This window comes from Pantherophis guttatus, chromosome 7, assembly GCF_059756535.1.
Source record: "Pantherophis guttatus breed Tessera chromosome 7, ASM5975653v1, whole genome shotgun sequence".
Taxonomy (NCBI): domain Eukaryota; kingdom Metazoa; phylum Chordata; class Lepidosauria; order Squamata; family Colubridae; genus Pantherophis; species Pantherophis guttatus.
The window spans coordinates 55,016-77,449 of NC_142069.1; the positions used below are offsets into that span (position 1 = coordinate 55,016).

The 22,434-nt window shown below is 46.4% G+C and overlaps 1 protein-coding gene across 2 annotated transcripts in view; it reads left to right on the forward strand.

Annotated features, from left to right (window-relative positions):
* SBF1 (SET binding factor 1) overlaps positions 1-22,434 on the forward strand; it is an 86,029-nt gene that overhangs the window by 4,839 nt on the left and 58,756 nt on the right. For both annotated transcript variants that reach the window (XM_034430108.3, XM_034430107.3), the window contains exon 2: positions 21,852-21,937. In XM_034430108.3, the coding sequence (XP_034285999.2) occupies positions 21,852-21,937 (86 nt within the window). The remainder of the gene's footprint in view (positions 1-21,851; positions 21,938-22,434) is intronic.

Consider the following 22,434-nt stretch of genomic DNA (forward strand, 5'->3'; position numbering starts at 1 on the left):
CTGGCAAAAAAAAAAAAAAAAAAGGTCATTAATTGTGGTCAGATGACTGTGTGATGACACAAAGAGCCATAAATGCCGGCCAGTTCCCAGGTGCGCAAAATGATACCACATGATGGGGGGGGGTGACCGTTGGAACAAAACGGGTTGTAAGTACTTTTGGGGGGGATCTGTTGTAACTTCAAATGGTTGCTAAGCAACTGGTTGTAAGTTGAGGACTACCTGTAAAATCTCTCCTTAGTTTGTTCAAGTCATTTTTGGTTCCTGAGAACTGGCTGATCTAGTGCCTGAGGGGGCGCGAGCTGCCTGAAGCCTTCTGGCTCTCTTCGTGTCCAAGGCAGGACTCAGTTTCCCCATTTCACTGCATCAAAATTGCTCTCAAAAATAGGCGATGTGCAACAAGAACCCAAACCTGCAAATCCATAAACTGCTTAGAAGGCTCGATCCCATCATGCATAATAGAGGGGAGCAATGTGATTGTGCCAGCTGAGCCAGACCCACATCTCCCAAGCAGGCCCACAAGCAGTGGAGATTTTGCAGCCCTGAGGGTTGAATGGATCCCTCTGTTAATTTGAGGCCAGGTTCGTTTTGTGCTGCCACACGGTGGGCTCCCTGGTGCATTTTGAAAAGTTTGGATGCAAAAAGATTTTGAGTTGTGCTTCAGGAGAGTTGTGTCAGATCCAGATACAACCAGAGCCCTTTAAAAACATTTTGTCCCTGTATCTGTTCACTTTATTGCTGGCTGCTTCTCTTCCCTTAAATAGAGCCATAAAAATAAGAGGCTTTTACTTCCTGCATTCTGACATCACAATGCAATTAAACATGTTGCCTATCACTTGGAAAAGAATACTTGTGACCTCACAGAATGTTTAACCTTAAAAGGTCTGGGTAGAGCCTCATGGTCCCACTTGGGAGGCTGGCATTTCCCACCTGATTCTTGCCAAGGGCTTTATCCTCCCGTGAAGCCCTGGATGCTGAAAACTGGGAGAAAGTCTCTGGGTCTTTCATTTTACCAGCTGCAAAGACAGGTTCCCTCCTCCTGCTGAACGTGTGATGCGTTTCCTTGGTCTGCACCAAGAGAAAGTTAAGATCGCAATCCTATTGCCTGGCCTAAGGTGCCGAGTCGAAATACGGATGGTGGCTTTTCTATTGCCCGCATCTCTTGAGGATTATGACATCCTGTCACATTAAGGAAGACTCAGTGAACAAGCTTCTTTTGAGCTTTGCTGGCTCATACAAGCCCTGCTGAGTTTCTGTCCTGGTGTGTGAGGCAGCTGCTTGTTCCTAAATTTTCTAAACAAGCGAAATATGTTTTTTGGATGGTTTGAGGCCGCAAACAACGTTCCAGCAAGGAAGGCTGTTCCCCTTCCTGATGAACAGGTGTGCAGGTTTGATGCAACTGCCATTCGGAAGGTCCTGTGGAAAGTCAACACTCAAAAAGCTGCAGGCCCTAATAATATCCCTAGGCGAGTACTTAAGGAGTGTGCTGACCAGCTGGCCACTGTTGTCATAGACATCTTCAGTCTCGTGGTTCCATCATGTTTTAAGACTGCAATCATTGTACCCAAAAAACCTATCATCACATGCTTTTTTTAAAACGTTTTTTATTCAATAGACATTAAAAATATTGGACACAGTGTGACCATTCTGGTCTTAACATATCCATATGTATTCTTTCCATAACAACAAATATAATTACTAATTAACATACATTGCTACTTTGTTCTTATATACATATCCTTTGTCTTCATTTACTATCTATTTACTATTTGTTTACTATTTACATTTATTAATACTATCCAGTACTAATTCTACAAACCCTAAATCTTTTTTTGTTCCAACTCCTTTTCTCCTTTCCAACCAATAATACACTTTATTCCAGATTTTATAATATTCTGTCTCATTCTTGTTTTTGAGTTCTAGTGTCAGCCTGTCCATTTCTGCACATGTCAAAATCTTCCTTGTTATTTCTTCTTGGGGGGGGGGGTTCTTCCTTTTTCCAGTATTGTGCAGAAACCAACCTTGCTGCTGTTATCACATGAAGCATTAAGTATATTGATTCTTTGCTATAATCCCCTTTTATGGATAGAATAGAATAACAGAGTTGGAAGGGACCTTGGAAGTCTTCTAGTCCAACCCTCTGCCCAGGCAGGAAACCCTACACCACTTTAGACAAATGGTTATCCAACATCTTCTTAAAAATTTCCAGTGTGGGGGCATTCACAACTTCTGTAGGCAAGTTGTTTCACTTATTAATTGTTCTAACTGTCAGGAAATTTCTCCCTAGTTCTAAATTGCTTCTCTCCTTGATTAGTTTCCACCTGTTGCTTCTTGTCCTGCCTTCAGGTGCTTTGAAGAATAGTTTGACTCCCTCTTCTTTGTGGCAGCCCCTGAGATATTGGAACACTGCTATCATGTCTGCTCTAGTCCTTCTCTTCACCAAACTAGACATACCCAGTTCCTGCAACTGTTCTTCATATGTTTTAGCCTCCAGTCCCCTAATCATCTTTGTTGCTCTTCTCTGCACTCTTACATAACCACCACATGTGGTAGAAAGATCCTGGCACTAAATTACATTTCCAACATTGTGGTGATAAATTCTTGTTCATTTTTGCTAATCTTGTGGGCAGGAGGTACCCACAAGATTAACGAGATTTCGATATTGATAAATTTTATAGAAATTTTCTTGGTACATAGTGGCCAATGTTAGTTTCCTGCTTCTCTCCCATAGATCCTGCCAATTATCTCTATTAATATTATAACCAAAATTTTGAGCCCACTTTACCATAGTTTCTTTCGCTTGTTCTTCTGCCATTTTATATTCCAATAGATATTGATAAATTTTCTTTATTGCCTTTTCGTCTGTTCCTAATAAGATTTTATCTAACACCGTCAATTCTTTTTTAATACCCCATTCTTTTTTATCCTTCATATAGCATGATTTAATCTGTAGGTATGCCCACCATTCCAGTTCTACCCTTTCATATTTTAATTCTTTTCTAGATTTTAATTCCCCTCCTTCATTTAAAATCTCCTTGTATGTGACAACTTTTCCCAGGTTGATAAAATTTGGATGTACTAGCTAGCACCTCTAATATAGAAAGCCAGACAGGAATTTCCAAATAATTCTGTTGCTTTATTTTTGTCCAAACTTCAAGAATAGCTCATCTGACTTGATGCCTTTGAAAGTACTGGTGTGTTTTTTGTCTTCCATCCCACAAGAATGCATGCCATCCTATTTGCATATCATATCCTTCCAATGTTAGTAACCTCCTATTCTTTAAATTTATCCATTCTTTCGCCCCTGTGAGTGCAGCTGCTTGATAATATCTTTCCCAATCTGGTAATCCGAATCCTCCTCTTTCTTTGGCTTCTTGTAATAATTTTAGTTTGATTCTGGGCCTTTTCCCCTGCCAAATAGACATTACTTTATCCAGATTTCTAAAGTATTCTTTATCTAATTTTATGGGTATGTTCTGAAATAAAAACAATATTTTTGACAAGATGTTCATTTTTACTGTTGCAACTCTCCCTATAAGGGAGAGAGTTGCAGCTTTCCCCATCTTTCCAAATTCGCCTTAATTTGGTCATTTAGTTTATTGTAATTGTCCTTTTTAATTGTTACACATCTTACCGTTAGTATTCCTAAATATTTTACTTTTTTCTCTATTTGGAGACTTATTCTCTCTGTCAGTTCCTTTTTCTGTGTTTTAGTCATGTTTTGGTTTTTTCTTTGTTTACCTTCAACCCAGCTACTTCCCCATATTCACCCAGTACTTCCATAAACAGCCAACCAGATTGTAATGGCTCTTTTATAATAAATACAAAATCACCTGCAAAGGCTTGCAGTTTGTACACTTCTTTCTTAATTTCCAGTACTTTAATTTGTCTTTCCGAATTATTATTATTGTTAATTCCTCTAAAGTTAATATGAATAATAGTGGCGATAACGGACATCCTTGCCTCGTACCCTTCTGAATCTTAAAATTTTGTGTTACTTCCCCATTTATTATGACTCTTGCCTCTTGATTGGAGTATATTGCTTTACACATATTTATAAAGTTTTTGCCAAATTCCATATATTTTAACTGTTTCAATATAAAATCCCAATTCACATTATCAAAAGCTTTTTGTGCGTCTAGAAATATCAATGCCACTAGTATTGTCCTCATATTGTTTCTTATTTGCTTTTTTGGCAAAAAAACATTTTCGTCAAAATTATTCAAATATCTTTTTAGTCTTTCAGACATTATTGCCATAAATATTTTGTAGTCCGAATTCAGCAGTGATATAGATCTATAATTTTGGATTAGTGTTAAGTCTGACTAATTCATAAGAGCCTGGTGGCGCAGCAGACTAATAGCCTGTTATTAACATTCAGCTGCCTGCAATTACTGCAAGTTCGAATCTCCCCAGGCTCAAGGTTGACTCAGCCTTCCATCCTTTCTAAGGTAGGTAAATTGAGGACCCAGTTTGTGGGGGCAATAAGATGACTTTGTATAAATATACAAAAGTATGAAGGCTATTGCTTAACGCATTGTAAGCCACCCTGAGTCTCCGGAGAAGGGCGGCATATAAATCAAATAAAAAAAAATTTTTTTTTTTTTTTTAAAAGTCTCCTTTGGAAGCAAAATAATATTTGCCTCCGCCCATGAGGCTGGTGCCTTTGCTTCTTTTAATACCGCATTATATACCTCAATTAGTATTTCTCCTAAGGACTCTTGTATTTCTATAGTTCCGATGGTAACCCATTGGGACCTGGCGTTTTGTTATTTTTCTGCTTTTTAATTGCCTCTATTAATTCGGACATTCTTATATCTTCTTTCAGCATGTTTTTTATCTCTTCTGGGACTTTGGGTAGTTCAGCTTTCTTGAAACTTTGTTGTATTTTTTCTTCTGTACTACCATCATTCTTATATAGTTTTTTATAGAAATCATGGATTATATTTTTCTTTTCGTCATTTTGGTAGTATATACCTCCCTCTTCATTTTGTAATTTACTAATCCACCTTTTTTCTTTCTGTTTTTTCAGTTTATATGCTAGCCATCTCCCTGACTTATTTGCATTTTCGAAAAAGCTTTGCTTACTCCACTTTATTTGTTGTGCTAGCTCTTCTTTTTCGAGAATATTCAACTTATGTTTAATCAATTCCATTTGTTGTTTAAAGTCTCCTTTTTGGGGTTCCTTTTGTAGTTGTGTCTCTAGTTTTCTATATTCCTCCTCTAAATTTCCCTGTGGTTGTTTCTTCTTTTTATTTTCTTTGGCCATATATGCAATTGCAAAGCCTCTCATAAATGCCTTCGCAGTGTCCCATAATTTTTGTATATTTTTATTTATTTTCTTGAAAGAACAAACACATTTGTTCTTCCATCTTCAACCTAAATTCTTCATGTTTTAGAATTGATCTCTTTAGGGTCCATCTAGTCATTTTCTTTTGTCCCTTCCATCTAATTCCTATTGGGTTATGGTCTGCCCAAAAGTTAGCCTCTATTTCCACTTCCTCCACCTCCACCTCCACATTTAATTCTCTTGACATCCAAGCCATATCAATTCTGGACCATGATTTGTGTCTGTTCGAATAATCTGTAAATTGATTTTTCCCTTGATTTCGCTCTCTCCAGCTATCCTGTATACTCAACTCCTTTTGCCATTTTAAAGAAAGTTTTGGGTAGTATTTTTCTATTTCCTTTTCTTGCTTTATCGCTTTTATGGTCTAATTTTCTGTCGACTATAGCATTGAAGTCCTTCAAGATGCAAATATCTCCTTCTATCTTCCCGATTATATTATGTAATTTCCTATAAAATTGTTCTTGCCCCTCATTTGGGGCATAAATTCCTACAAGTATAACTGGATTGTGATTTAAGATTACTTCTATTATTAAGATCCTACTCTCATCATCTTTGTATATTTGTTTAGCCTAGATGCCTTAATGATTACCGTCCGGTTGCACTCTGTTATGATGAAGTGTTTTGAGAGATTGGTAAAGGACTACAGTAGAACCTCTGGTCATGACCATAATTTGTTCCATAACTTTGGTCGCAAACCGATTTTGGAAATTTGGCACTTGCTAAAAATATGGCGTTGGAAGGGGAAATTGGCCGTGAAAAAAAAAATGTGATTTTTTTGGTCAGAACCCGATTTGGTCATGGTCACAAGCATTCGTGACCAGAGGTTCTACTGTATATGGTTTCATGCCTTCCCCCTACATTTGACTAATTACAGTTTGCCTATTGGAAGAACTGCTCTATAGATGATGCACTTTCCTGTGTGCTTCACCTTAGCTTGGCGTCCCTGAAGGAGAAGAATACTCATGTGTGAATGCTGTTTCTTGATTTTAGTTTGGCGTTCAACACAATCATTCCTCAGCATTTGGTGAACAAACTGGGCCTGTTAGGTTTTAATACTCTTTTATGTAACTGGATACTTGATTTTCTTAGTGATGGGCCCCAGTTTCTGCGAGTTGGAAGAAAAGTTTCCAATTCCCATCCCCAAAGGGCTCTGTCTTGAGTCAGCTATTGTTCACCTTGATGACCCATGACTGCTGTGCCAAATCTGCTACAAATCATATTGTGAAGCGTGCAGATGACACAGCAGTGATGGGTCTTACCTGGGACGACAATGAAAATGCTTATAGGGAAGAGGTGAAGGCTCTGGTGAACTGGTGCAATAAAAGTAACCTGGTTCTAAATGTTAATTTAAAAAAAAGGAGATTGTTGCTTTTAGAAAGAACCAGCAAAGTCATACTCCACTCAGAATCGAGGGTGCAGCTGTAGGGGTGGTCAACAGAATTAAGTATCTGGAAGTGCAGATAACTAACAATCTGAATTGGTCTCTCCACATGTCATTCTGAGTGAAGCGTGCAAACCAGCGTCTGCATTTCCTGTATTGGATGAGGAGAGCACATCTTTCTCCTGTCCTGACCACTTTTTACAGAGGCATAATTGAGAGTGTTTTAACAAACTGCATCCCTGTTTGATTTGGTGGCGGCAGCGTCTCAGGTAGAAAGTTCCTACAGAGAGTGGTGAGGACAGCCAAGGAGGTTATTGGAAGCTCACTTCCCATTATTCAGGATGCTGCTTATCAGTGCTCTGTGCTTAGAGCTCAAAGCATTGTTAGAGACCCCACACACCCACTTCACGGTCTGATTCTGTTGCTCCCCTCTGGGAGGAGGTTTCAAAGTATTTCTAGCAGGACTAACAATTTCTGTAACAGCTTTGTTCCCTGTGCCACCCATCTGGTAAACTCGCAAGATTCGTTTCTCTTGCCATGTGCATTTATACATCCAAACTAGACTTTGTTATTTCTCTGTGTCACCTATGTGGGTATGTGGATATGCATATCTGTCTGTCTGTCTTGTCTGCCTGTCCTTTTTATGTAGTGTCTATTGGAGGTGGTGACCTTTGCGAACTGTATGCAAATTTCATTTTAATGTATGCCAATTGGTGTACAATTGAAGTGACAATAAAGTTAGTCTAAGTGCAGACCCCTGTGGTGAGGACAGGGAAGAGTCTCTCTTGCTCTGAACCTCCTCCCGCCTTCGTTCCCGGCCTTGGCAGTTGGCTTTTTCTTCTCTCTGTGATCGCTTCCCATGCAGGGGTCCTCTTGATTGGTAGGGCGCCAGGTAAGCTTCCCACCTATGGCTTGAGGGCATTTCCCAGGTCAGAGGTCCCACAGAGTGACAGCCAACCTATTTAACTGCATTGTGGCGAAGGGAAGACCTCTTGTTTTGTACCCCTTGGACACGTGTGCTCGAGATTACACTTAACAATGGCCTTTGTCTTTTGCTGTGTGTCTCTGTGCATGTCATTTCAACAAAATGGGTAATTGTGTAGGCTATTTATGGAATTTTGTTAGTAGTAGAGGTAGTGTTTTCCCAGTTTTTAATTTTAAAGAAAATGAAATTTAAAGATATAGCAAAATACAAAACCTATAGAGCACTGAAATAAATCTGTGAAACAACACTAGACACCAAGGTGTTGCTCACGCTCTCCCTCCCTCCCTCCCTCCCTCCCTCCCTCCCGTTTTTAACTCATTCACTCATTTATTTATTCATTCTTTCATTCACGCTTTCGTTTGATTTATATAGCTCACCTAATTAAAACCACCATGCTGACAAAAATAACCCCCCCAAAACAGGATACAGATGTCAGTTAAAATAAAAACAACTTTCTTGTTTTCTTGCAGACATGTCACTACCTAGACTAGGTAACATCATCAGTGCACTGCAAGAAAACAAGAGAGCACAGAGAGCACCAAGGACCCCTCATGTCAACCCTGAGCTACAGATATTCTCCTTTATTAATAAAAAGATGAGGACCAGCCTTCAGATGTTACCTTGACTTCATCATCCTTGGTCAAACTTTGGCTATTTGCAGGCTCTTAAGAAATAGAATAAGCAGTAATTTTTACTTGTCTCTTTTGTGGTTTACTTAGCCCAATTTCCTGTATTAGAGGTTGCAAACCAAGTTGGTTGTAGCCACTACAAGTGAGAACCATTATGTATAGTAACTTGTAACTCTGGCTCTTCATTTAATTTAGCATATTGTCTGTCTGTTATGCAATATTTATTATATATTTTATTTGTTAATAAAAAATTATGTCAGGTTTAGATTACCTTTGAAACTTGTTATTGGGCCTTTTGGCACTAATAAAAATGAATTGATATCTTGTCAGATCATAAACGGAATTTGAACCGCATTGAGACGCTAGTGCAAAAATGCAAATGGCATCCTTGGCTGCTTTGTCAGAAATATCAGGTCAGGTTTGGGTGAGATCTTCATTTCGCTCTATTCTGCTTCAGTTATGCCATACCTAGAACACCACATCAGTTTTCGGCATCTAGTTGAAGCAGACAGTGTGGGCCCTGAAATAAAAATACAAGGGTCCTTGAGTTACAACCGTGAGTGTAAATTGGAATTTCTGTTGCTTGATGACTGAGTCACTTATGGCTGTCCCGGCTCGCCCTATTGCCGTCTTTAACCCATTTTCCAGAACGCTGCTACTACACTCCAGCATAGGGTTAAACCCTCATTTCTGCCAGCAACTGAGAGAACCTTTATTTAAATAACTTCCTACTCTGTGCTCTTACCACGCCCCCTTTTGCACTCAGTTCCCCAGTCTTTCTCTCAGTTGCTGCCAGACTGAGAGGGTTTTTCTCTGTGCTCCGAGGTAAGCGTTAGGCCTTTGGTTATTTTTGATTAAGCCCCCTTTTTATTTTCGGTTTGGTAAGGTTTCCCCTTTGTTTTTTTCTTTGTAAATCGATCTGTTTTGCCTCCCTGCCTGCCTGCTGTTAGCTGGGTTCGTGCCTGGGTACCCAGGTCGTCCCAGCCAGCGCCTGTGTGCGCTCACAGCCGCCGGTTTCTGGCCCCTCGGGGCAGATCCGGCTGACTAAAGGCTGCCGGTGAATTCGGCCGAGGGCTGCGCTCCCCACCTCCCCACACCGATCGCAACGGCGGTTAGCGGGCGCGCTACCGCCACGCAGCTCCTCAGACGTCCGTCCCGTCAGGTACCTGCGGGCGGCGTCTCGGCCAGCCGTTGATTGCCGCGTGGGCCCCGTTCCGGCCTTAAGGAGGTTTGCGGAGGGCGCGGTGTGGCTGATCATCGCTCGCCACCCTCCTGCGGCAGAGCAAACGGCCGGCGAACCCCGTCCACGTGGCGACCTAGGGAGAGGCGCCGGAGGGGTGCAGCGGAGGCCGTCGGAGTGCGTGTGGGACTGCGTCATCCCCACGCTGTTGTAACCGGCATTGAGGAGGTTCGCGGAGGGCGCGGCGCGGCCGAACATCGCTCGCCACCCTCCTGCGACGGAGCAAACGGCCGGGGACCCCCTTCCACGTGGCGACCTAGGGAGAGGCGCCGGGGGTGCGGCGGAGGCCGTTGAGGCGCGTGTGGGACCGAGTCATCCCCACGCTGTAGCCACGCGGCCGCCATTTTGATTTTTGGGCGGCCGCCATTTTGCCTAACCACGTGGAGCGGTCCGGCGCCCATAAGACCATTCTGTGACATCTGAAGGTTTGCCACCGCTCACACCTTCCCCCAAGACAGGAAGATTTAATTGGCCCCACCAACTGTTCTCCTGTTGGCTGGGGGGGGGGGGACGGCTTAAAGGCTATCTGCCCCGCACGCCAGCCGTCCTGCCTGGCCTGGCCTGAGGCCTTGAAGTGACTGAGCTCTCTGTACCAAGCCGTTGGAGCTCTTTCCAATCACCTTCTCTGGGAGGAAAGATCCAGAGAGTTTTTGATTGATTTAAAAAAAAAAAAAAAAAAGCCACACCCCCTGGTCACATAGGTGGGCGCTTGGCTTTTCTGATGGCGGATTCATCATTCTCCTCTGACGTGGAGCAGGAGGCCAGCCCGGTCAGAGCAAGGTCTCGCAAGAAGCATCCGGCCAAGCGGTCCAAGGCGGGAGGCCACAAGTCCCGGTCCTCCAAGTCCTCTACTGCAGTGGACAAGGACGAGCTCCGTCGTCATAAGGCCTTGGAAAAACAATGCGAGAAAGCCAGGCTGGCTGCTGCTGCTTCATCAAGCCGGAACACGGGTCTTCCGCTTCAGACTTCTTGCGCTCCCCAGGATCCGGAGCCAAGGGTGGTCCAACCCATGCCATTGGCGTTGCAGAGGGGCGTGTCCCAGTCTATGCCGGATGTCTCGTTAGTGGGTCTGGATCACCCTCCACCTCCACGACGCCAACCGTCTGCCACTTTCACCCCTACGGCTGCGGGGCTTCGTTCTGAGATTCAACCTCCGCCCCCGCCTCAGTATGATTTCCAGTCGATGCTTTCCACCGCCTTGGCATCTATTATGGCAGCTGGCGCTCAAACAGCAGCACTGACCTCCCCGGCGGGGACTGCCTCTGGAGGGTTGGGAACTGCGGGATCTCGCAGGGCCCGCTCCCCGTCCCGCATGGACTCTGATTCGTCTGACACCTCGGATCAGGAGGAGGAGGCGCCAGAGGAACTCGAATTTTCGGAAGATGAAGATCTACCTCCTGACTCCCCGGCTTTCACGGGCTTGTTCCGGCCAGCATTATTCAAGTCCCTGCTCCACAAGGCCCGACAGACAACCAATTTGGGGTCGGTGGGGGCTCAACCCCCGGCGTCCCAATCCGAGCCTGGACCGCACGATGACTTGTTCAAACAAGTAAAGCAGGAAAAGGACTTCATTCCGTGCCCTCAACTGTTCACGGATGTGTTACAGGCGCCTTGGGGCCAACCTGGGTCGTCTACTGCGCCCAGTAACCTTGACAAGAAATTGTTCTGTTCGGCTCCTGAGTTGGACGCTATGTTGGACTTACCGGCTGTGGATGCCCCGGTAGCTAGTCTCACCTCTCATTCAATGGTATCGTCTGATCCTCTTGAAGGTCTAAAATCTGAGGACAGGCGTACCGAACTGGCCTTCCGTAGGTCACATCAAGCAGTTGCTTGGACGGTCAGAACGGCCACGGCTATGTCGTTCTTTAATCGGGCAGCTCTGATTTGGCTACGACAGCTTCGAGAACGGCTGCCGCCGGAGGAACGGCGTATGCTTCATGATATTAATAAGATCATCGCTGCCACAGAATACTCAGCAGATGCCTCGCTGAGCTCGGTCAAGTTTGCATCCCGGGCGATGGCAGCTTCCATTACTTCACGTCGTCTGTTCTGGCTTCGCCCGTGGAAGGCGGATATTAAAGCCAAGTGGAAGCTGGCGGCGGCTCCATATAAGGCCTCCCACCTATTCGGCGCTGCTTTGGAGCCGGTCCTGGTAGAGGACAAAGACAAACGTAAAATTATGCCTTCCTCCTCTCGCAAGCAAGACAGGCGCTATACCCCGTACTCGCAGCGTCAGCCCTTTCGGGCTTACTCGGGGCAGGGAGGCCCCTCCACTTACAGACCACCGTTCCAGCAATCAGAACGATTCACGGACAGGCAACGATTCAGAGACCGTGGCAGACCTCAACCTGCCTCTAAGCGTCCCTACCGCGGGGCCAACTCCAAGCCCTATCGCAGAGGCAAATGACTCGCCGACTCCAGGTCCCGTTGGCGGGCGACTTCAAATCTTTCGTCGCCAGTGGGACCAATCCACGTCGGACGCGTGGGTTCGTCGCACGATTGCAGATGGACTATCAATAGAATTCTTGGATCGACCTCCTCGACGCTTCCTGAGGTGCCCCGTGCCCCTGTCCATGGACTGTCGCAACCTGATGGAGGAGGAGATCTCACACCTTTTGGAGATCAGGGCGATAGAACCGGTGCCGGTAGATCAAAGAGGGACAGGCTTCTATTCGGTCCTATTTTTAGTGCCAAAATCTTCAGGGGGAGTTCGAGGGATTCTCAACCTCAAAGACCTGAATTGTACGGTACGTTACCGTCGTTTCAAAATGCACTCCCTTCACTCAATATTGGCTTCCATTCGTCCAGGGGACCTGATGCAGTCGGTGGATTTACGAGAGGCCTACCTGCATGTTCCGGTGTTGCCTTCGCATCGTCAATTTCTACGCTTCGAATATGCGGGCGGTCATTACCAATATTGTGCGATGCCGTTCGGTCTTTCTTCGGCTCCCCGTACTTTCACCAAGCTGGTGGCAGTGGTGGCGGCAACACTCAGTGCCATTCCGATCAGAGCGCTCTGTTACCTGGACGATGTGCTGGTTCTTTCGTCGTCCAGACAACGAGCAGTGCGAGACATGGAGCAAGTGATCTCAGCCTTCAGGAAACACGGCTTCACTATCAATCTGGAAAAGAGCCACCTCATTCCCTCAACCTCGATTTTACATCTAGGGACTGTGATAGACTCAGGGAGGGGGCAGGTCTTCCTGTCAGAAGACAGAGTGAGAAGCATCCATTCACTCCTGGACCAGGTCTTAGCCCAGAGGTCGGTACCTCTGCTGACGCTGTCCCGGCTGTTGGGGAAGATGGTGTCGTGCTTCCGCATTGTGCCGTGGGCACGCAGGCACTCTCGCCCCTTACAATGGCTCCTGCTCCCCTTTCAGAGAAACCGCAGCTCCAATTCGTCAAAAAAGGTGTTGGTCCCTCCAAGAGTCCGCCTATCGCTACGTTGGTGGAAGTCGACAGCCATTCGGAGGGGCTGCAACTTTCTGGAGCCAGACCGGATTGTGCTCACCACGGATGCCAGTCTCCATGGTTGGGGAGCCCATCTGGAGGCACAGGTGGCACAGGGACAATGGACTCCGGCGGAGCGCACTCACAGTATCAACTTGCTGGAGCTACGTGCGATACGCCTCGCTCTGCTACACTTCAAGTCCCGGATTCGCGGCCGTCACGTTCTAATACTCACAGACAACACGTCCGCCAAGGCGCACGTAAACCGCGAAGGAGGGACGAGGTCGCGGAGCCTGATGCTCGAGTCGGAGCGTCTGTTCAGCTGGGCGGAGATTCACCTGGCATCGATCCGGGCGGACCACATTTCCGGGATAGCCAATACTCGGGCGGATTGGCTCAGCAGAGAAGTGATCGATCAGACCGAGTGGCAGCTGCTTCCCAGACTGTTTCAGGAAGCATCTCTTCGTTTCGGGCGGCCGGTGGTGGACCTCTTCGCCAGCCCGGCCAACGCACAACTTCCGAGGTTCATCTCTCGTTTCCCGACGCCGCTCGCGGAGGACACAGATGCACTGAGATGCAGTTGGCCGACCGGCCTTCTGTACGCCTTCCCGCCAGTGCCATTGATACAGCGGGTGATCCGGAAGTTGTTGGTGGAAAAGGCGGAGGTGCTACTGGTGGCGCCGTACTGGCCGCGCAGACAGTGGTTCGCGGACCTCGTGGAACTTTCGACGTCGGCCCCGTGGCAAATCCCTCCCCATCGGATTGTCTTGCGTCAAGGGGCCATTCGACACCCCGAGCCCCAGCAGTTCCAGTTGGCCGTTTGGCATTTGAACGCGTTATCCTGAGGAAGGGCCGTTTGCCGGACGAAGTGATTGGGACGATCCAGGCGGCCCGCAGACCTTCTACTACGAGGATTTATGAGGCCTCGTGGAGAGCCTTTTGTTGCTGGTGCGCGGGGGCCCATGTGGATCCGACATCCGCGACTGTTCAGGATGTTTTGGGTTTCCTGCAAGCGGGGTTGCGCAAAGGCCTGGCTCCGGCTACCCTTCGACGTCAGGTGGCGGCCTTGGCCACGGTGCTTTCTTGTCCCCCGTACACCTCCCTGTCCCATCACCCGTGGGTGAGGGAGTTTCTTCATGGAGCTACAAACCTACGGCCGCCCACCGTTCACCGTTACCCTTCTTGGGATTTGGCGCTGGTTTTACAGGCCCTTACCGTTTGAGCCGCTGGGTTCCGTTTCTTTGAAGTTTCTATCGTTCAAAGTGGCCTTCCTGATAGCTATTACGTCGGCTCGGCGCATATCTGAGTTGTCGGCTTTATCCGTACGGAAGGATTTGTGTATTTTCCACGCTAACACCGTTGTGCTTCGACTTGATCCTGCTTTTACCCCCAAGGTTAACTCTTGGTTTCACCGCTCGCAGGAACTGATTCTTCCAGACTTCTGTCCGTCGCCCAGTCATCACCGTGAGGTCCTTTGGCACACGCTGGATGTGCGCAGGGCTTTAAGGCGCTACATTCGCAGAACGGAGTCTTTTCGTAAGACGGAGGCGTTGTTTGTTTCGTTTCATCCAGCCTCTATGGGGAAGAAGGTGTCATCGACCACTATTGGTCGTTGGATTAAGGCCTGCATTTCTTCGGCTTACGAGAGGCAGGCGCGCCCTGTGCCTGCGAGAATTCAGTCTCATTCGACTCGGAGTGCTGCCACCTCGGCTGCCTGGGCTACCCAGGCATCGGTGTTGGACATTTGCAGAGCAGCCACATGGACTTCCTTGTCGCCGTTCATTCGGCACTACCGAATTGACGCTTACGCTTCGGCGGAGGCGTCTTTTGGTCGGAGAGTTCTGCAGACGGTGGTTTCAGGCCCCTCTGAGGGGAGTGGGAGTTTGCCCGGCCCTGGGAATTAGGCTTGGGTATGTCCCTATGCTGGAGTGTAGTAGCAGCGTTCTGGAAAATGGACGTTGTCTTACCTGAACGTCCTTTTTCGGAACGCTGCGTATACACTCCATTTCCCACCCAGTTGGTTCTTTTTGTTGGTTTGTGTGTTTTGTTTCTGATTGGTTTAATAAACTTGTTGTATTTCTCACGCTGTGTCTTCGTTCAAGACTGGGGAACTGAGTGCAAAAGGGGGCGTGGTAAGAGCACAGAGTAGGAAGTTATTTAAATAAAGGTTCTCTCAGTTGCTGGCAGAAATGAGGGTTTAACCCTATGCTGGAGTGTATACGCAGCGTTCCGAAAAAGGACGTTCAGGTAAGACAACGTCCAATTCCACCAATTGTTAGGTAAAGACCCATTCTGATCAAAGACACTCCCAGCTTGGCCCTTCCCTTCCCTGGGTAAGACAACGGGCTGTCCCCTCTTTGACTCTCCCCAGCCCCTGTGTCTCTGCCCTGTCTCTGTCCCTTGGGCTGCCTCTGCTGGCCCTGCTGCCCTTTGTGGTCTTCCTCCCTCTGCCGATGAGGGGGGCCCTGCCAGGCCTAGTGCGAGATGCCTGCCGACTGCACCAGGTCCTCTTCCCGAGCCTGCCTTTCCCAAGGATCGTTGGAACAGCCACTGCGATTCGGAGAGCAGCAGGTGCATCCTCCTCTCCAGGCTTACGAGGCCTCAGCAGTCTTCTGGGAGGAAGAGGAGGGCCAGAGGGCCCTCAGGAAGGAGGCCTCCTGCAGCTGGCAGCATCCCTGCAGAGGGCCAGGCAGTCCAGTGGGCTTGTCGGCTCAGCTGGGTTTTCGTTTTGTTTTTAAATTTGATTTATATGCCGCCCTTCTCCAGAGACTCAGGGCGGCTTACAATGCATTAAGCAATCGCCTTCATGCTTTTGTATATTTATACAAAGTCAGCTTATTGCCCCCACAATCTGAGTCCTCATTTTACCTACCTTAGAAAGGATGGAAGGCTGAGTCAACCTTGAGCCTGGCGAGATTCGAACCGGCAGTAATTGCAGGCAGCAGATGTTAATAACAGTGCTTTAGTCTGCTGCGCTACCAGGGGTCTGTTAGCGCAGCAGACTCAGGGTTGGTGGCTGGGTGGCAAAGGGCCAGCAGGCACAGGGCAACAAGGCCGGAGGGACCTGCGGAGCAGAGGGTGGCAGTCGGGTAGCTGAGGCTTGGCACTGTGACTGGATGTAGGGTGGCACTGAGCCTGAAGCAGAGGCCCAGGAGGTGGTGGGGCAGCTGTCTGAGACTGCCAAAAGCCCCAAGCACCTGCTTCAGTCCCAGAGCCGCCTCAGCCACCGAGAAGTGTGCCACCATGCAGGAGGCCAAATGGAGGGGGGGGGGAGTTGAAGTGCTGTGACGGCCATAACTTTGGGGGCAGTGCCACCATAACCTCCTCAACGAGTGGTCGTAAAGTGGACGTGTTCTGCCCGGAGAAGTCTGTGGGGAGACATGAAAGGTGTCTGAAGTTGTGTAGTTAGTGGAGGATGTGTTTCCTTGCAGATACTTACTTAAATATGGGTGGATGAGTCTGGGCGGCCATTTGTCATGGATACTATGATAATGGATATTCGTGGAAGACAGGAGTAGATCTTGCCGCCCCTCCCTCTGCCCGGCTAAAAATCCCAAGAACCTGCCCAGTGCCCAGGAAAAGAATCAGATCCTGCCATGCCTTGTGAAAAGAACGAATGGCAGGATTGGGGCCATCCAAATTTCCGGAGTATTGTTGTTCTGAAGGAGGGCACCACCATAGAGAAGGTGTCCCTCCTGAGTCTTGTCAGATGCTACTGTTGACTGGAGGAGGGCTGGGCAGCCCTTAAGTGGAGAAAGCCATTCCTGCAAATGGCCCATGGATCCAGTGCCCCGAAGGGCTCTATGGGTCACGGGCAGCCCCGGCACGGCCTCCTGGAAGACAGGGTGGATGTCCCAGCCACAGTCACTCCTGATGTCTCTCCAGCCCCACCTCCAATCAAAAAGACCATCTTTTAATAAACTCAAAATAGAGATAATTAGGATTTCATGACAGAAAGAACTAAGATGGAAAAGGAGGCTTTAGCCTTAGAAGGATGATGGTATAGGGTTTCCTGCCTGAGCAGGCGGTTGGACTAGAAGATCTCCAAGGTCCTTTCCAGCTCTGTTATGCTGTTAGTTGTGTTTTAAGGAAAAGGAGAATAAAAATGCATGATGCACTTGCCACTTAATAAAGATGAATTCCACCCCGTCCCTGTGAAAGGGCCAGGAGGAGAGCAGTAAAGCAGAGAACCGCAGTGGCGCAGTGCTCATAATGCAGTACTGCAGGCTACTTCTGCTGACTGCCGGCTGCCAGACGTTTGGCAGTTCGAGTCTTACCAGCTCAAGGTTGCCTTCCAAGGTCAGTAAAATAAGGACCCAGATTGTTGGGGGCAATTTATGCTGACTCTGTAAATCGCTTTGAGAGGGCTGTCAAGCACTGTGAAGTGGTATGTAAGTCTTAAGTGCTATTGCTTTCGATTCCAGCTTTCTGGTTGGGACAGATTATCCTCATCCCAAACGCATAGCCTGAACATTAATCCTGCTTTCTCAGCAGTGATAAATAATATTTTTAGTGCTGTTTGCCTGCTGAAATGGATCCCTGGAGGTCTGCTCGTGCTGATGAAGCGTTTCCTGGCTTGCCTTCCTCACCCGCTTCCCTTTCAAAGTGGCCTCAAGACAAGTGGCCCTCAGTTTCCTGAGGCCATTCTCCCTTCTCTGCTTGGGAGCCACCGACCGTTTGGCTCCCAGGCCTGAAGAAGCCTTTCTGGTCTGCTTGGAGGAGATGCCCCTCAGGATGGACAGGCTCCTCCATCCTTGCCAAGGGTTGCTCCTTCTTCGAGGAAAGGAACATTCTCGCCCGCAGTAAATTGCTGTCCTTTTGCTCCAGCGGGACAGAGTTATCTATAGAAACACAGTGTATTTTATGAAATGGGGAGATCTGAGCACTGGGTAAAAAATATAGCACGTAATCAGTAGGTACGGCTTGCCATGGGGACCAGAGTTGGCTCTGCTGGGAACTGCCAGATGGGAAGGTCCTGCCAGGGTGTCTGCAGAGGGCTTGGTTCCTCTGTGGTTTTTCCTTTTCATCTAGCTGTGCCTTAAATAGAGCTGTTGGGCTGGTAGGTGAAGTCTAGCTGCCTAAAATAATCCCATGGAACAGTTTCAGAAGAGATGCTTCCTGTAGCCAGTCCCAAGCTTAGCCAATCACCTGCAGCTGACCTTATTCTAAGCTTTGGCCTAAGGCAGGGGAAGGCTCCTCCCTGCAGAGAGGGCTGCGGCTGAGCAGTTTTCTTTGGGCTGTCCGCTGGCTCTGATCTCAAGGAAATCTCAGTCTTTAAAGTCGGTGCACAATTACTGAGGTTGTTACACAACTGCCAAGAGAGGCTAAGCTTATTAGAATGCAGCCAGTAGTTTGACCGAGTGGTTCTGGGATCGGCTGGGTTATAAAATTTGGGATTAACAGAGATCAGAGATCAACAACCCACTGCCGCAGTTATGATGCAGGTTTACTTTCTGCTGATATACAGTGAGTACTTTGGCTATTCCTTATGCACAATTTATAGCCTGAGTGGCATAGGAGGCTAATGCCTCCTACTAAGGCAGCATTTAACATCCAGCTGCCTGCAATTACTGCGAGTTCAATTCTCACCAGGCTCAAGGTCGACTGAGCCTTCCATCCTTTCTAAGGTGGGTAAAATGAGGACCCGGTTTGTGGGGGCAATAAGCTGACTTTGTATAAAATATACAAAAGTATGAAGGCTATTGCTTAACGCATTGTAAGCCGCCCTGAGTCTCCGGAGAAGAGCGGCATATAAAAATAAATAAGTAAAAAAAAAAAAAAAAAAATAGCCGTAAATATTCTGTTAAATTTCAAATGCTGGGAACGTAGCCTAACCCAAGTACCCAGATCCATAAAACCCATTTCCAGCAGAGATAAGCTCCCACAGCCAAAAGGTGGTGCTGAGGACCTGAGAAATAAAAAGGGGTTAACCATTTTTAACCTATAAGGAGAGTAGATGCGGTTCCCTCCTCCAGGTTAGGCATGGGCCTAGTTACAGGGGCTGCCACCTCACCCAGGTCCCATGAACCTCATAGAGAGGGATCAACTAGGCAGGCCTTGTTGAATAGGCCAGATTTGGCAAGGCTGGGCCTGGGAGATGGCAGGGCTATGCTGATGTCCCCTTAAGTAACAACTAGTGCTTTGAACTGGATTCAAAAGCTAACACAACAACCTCAAATTTGGCTTTGCTCCAGCAGTGGGCTTGTCCCTCCAGCAATCTGGCTGTGACATTCTGGGCTCATTGAACCTTTTGGATCATTGCTAAAGGCTGCCCCAGGCAGTCACTTAGGGTTGCCATTGGACACATCCTAGTCCAGATTTCAATAAATCGGGCAAATGAAACCTACTTCAGCAGAGCTAAATTAATGAGGGGCCCTTTTTGTTCCTATTTCATAATCATGAAGAAAATCACTACTACTAAAATAATCACAACTATGCCCACATCCCAATGTTTTCTAGGTGTAACTTGCAATGCTGAACTTCTTCCCAGAAATGATTCCTGTAGGGCAGGGGTCCCCAACTCCCCAGCTACCATCATTTTATTTCAGACGGGCCCAGTTTGAGAAGGCAAAGCATCTAAGTAAAAAGGGAAGTCAGTCTACGAAATTGGTCCTGCTAAGTAGAGGGCATATTAGGAGAGCCTTAAAATGTCACTTGGGATATTGAAGAATCCATGCATTGTAAAAATTAATGAGGCCAACTTATAAATTCATGCTGGATGTGCAGTAATCAAAGGGAAATGGGAAGAAATTGGTTTTTCTACCTATGAAGCGAGTGGAGGGAAGAGAGGAAAGGAGACTAAGGCCAGAGCTGCCTGAATCACTTTTGCCCTTGTTCCGTCTTGGTTTCTCATATTCTCAGCGATCACCACTATGATCTTCTGACTCAAAGGCTCTCAGTCCTTGTCTGTTTGCTGATGCTCAACATCTCAAACTATAGTCAATTCATTTGCCGTTCATTGGGTTGAGTTCCCCATTTATTACATCTGCAGAGAGGAGGGGGCATGCCTGGATGCCATCTGCTAAGGACCTTCCTGCATTTGAGGGTGCCAGGTGGTGGTGGGCTTCTGGGCCAGTGGGTTGCCTGCCTTATGAAGTAGTCTCCCTCCCAACATGGGGCCACCTTGGTCATGGTTGATGTTTCGGATGTCCTTCAAGGCCGGGTTATGTTATCAGGCCTGGGGGCTCCAAGGAACCAGGGACTTGTTTAGATGGCTCCACTATCACTCATTCTCTCTCTGCTTGGGGTTTGTATATTTTTTTTAGTTTTAATTAAATTTCACTTTAATGTTGCTTTTTGCATCTTTCATTGTGTTTTATCTGTGCATTGCTTTTATTGGGTGTTGTATACCATGCGGACTTGTCTCATAAAATGGGTGGGTATAGAAATTTGATTAATAATTATGTGTATGTGTGTGCGCACACACTATCTTTCCAACAAAATGCTGTCTTAGACAATCCTTTTCTATATAAATGTAGTGGATCCAATAAATACTTGTTTAAGTTATAGTTTAATGTCCATTGATGCTCTTACTATAGAAGTTTTTTAAAAGAAATATTTTATTAGTTTTAAAAGTAAAACAATGGACATTGCTCAACGTCTCTGGTTTCTAACATTTGCATCTAAATCAAGTTAATAAGTAATCTATTCCTTGCTCTATATACAAATTTACATATCTCCTATTTCATTATATATCAAGTATGCAGTATTTTACTTCCTAAACAACTATGCATGTTTTTAATAAACCTATATTACATTCACAAATTCAGTATACATTGATATATTAATATACCAATGGACCCGGATTGTGGGGGCAATAAGCTGACTTTGTATAAAAAAGAACACCGCTGGGGGGGGGGGGCGAAAGCCCTACTAAGCGGGTATATACAAAAGTATGAAGGCTATTGCTTAATGCATTGGAAGCCGCCCTGAGTCTCCGGAGAAGGGCGGCATATAAATCGAACCAATAAATAATAAATAAATAAATACTGTATACATTGATATATACATTTCCAGACTTTCGTCATCCCTTGTTTTTGGCATTCTTCCTCTTATCTAACCAATTATAAAATTTATTCCAGACTTCATAGTATGTTGATTCACTTTTGTCTTTGAGTTCTAAAGTGAGTCTGTCCATCTCTGCACAGCTGTAAATTTTGTGTATTACTTCTTCTTCTGAGGGTATTTCTTTACACTTCCATTTTTGAGCAAATGCTAGTCTAGCCACGGTAAGTATATGCAATATTAAATAGGTTACATTATTGTCATACTTGCCATCTGTCATGCCCAGTAAGAAAAATTCCGGCTTAACTTCTATTTTAAACATTAACATCTCTTCTAACCAGCTCCTTATTTGCTGCCAGAAACTTTTGGCTTTTGAGCACTCCCACCACATATGATCCACCTCACATTTCCAACAAATTGGGGAGTATTTTTTTTACTAATTCTTGCCAATCTTGTGGGTGGGAAGTGCCACCTGTAGAACATTTTATACAGGTTTTCTTTCTCTTACTATAGAAGTTGATCCCGTGAGCATGGGGAGGGGAGGAAGCAGCGGTTGTGTGAAAAACAGTCCTAGGTCGCTTTTTTCAATGCCGTTGTCCCTTTGAACGGTCACTCAATTAACTGTTGTAAGTCAAGGACTACTTGTAATGACTAAATCTGGGACTTTTATAATTTGATGTCTTATGTTTATACTTCTTGTCAGATCAGATTAAATGATCATTTTTTTCTGTTTCAGTTGTGGGGGGGGGGAGTTGCTACAGTATGCAAGTCCAGGGGATTCAGGAACGAGCTAAAACTTCCAATTTCATTTCCAGGCAGCAGAGATGGCCAGGGCCAAATACTCCAGCGGTTTCCAGAAAAGGACTGGGAGGACAACCCTTTCCCCCAGGGGATCGAACTGGTGAGTAGGCTGCTGCCCGGGAAAAAGGAAGAGCAAAGGATGATGGGAGGTAGAACAACTCCCAGAGTGTATTGATTTGGAGTTGCCTGCTTTTATTTAGATCTGGATCACTATTCCTTTCACTCGAGTAGGCAATACAGTATCAGCAGAAGCCAATATAAAGCCTGAACACCTTCACAGCAGTGCTAAGCGTATGGTTCAAATCAGAAAGGCACCCCAGAGCATAAAGCTAGATAGATAGAAAGACAGACAGATTAACAGAGTTGGAAGGGACCTCATAGGTCATCTAGTCCAACCCCCTGCTCAAGCAGGAGACCCTACATCATTTCTGACAAATGGCAGTCCAATCTTTTCTTGAAAGTCTCAAGTGATGAAGCTCCCACAACTTCCGAAGGCAAGCTGTTCCATTCGTTGCTTGTTCTCACTGTCAGAAAGTTCCTCCTTATTTCCATGTTGAATCTCTCCTTGTTCAGTTTCCATCCATTATTCCTTGTCTG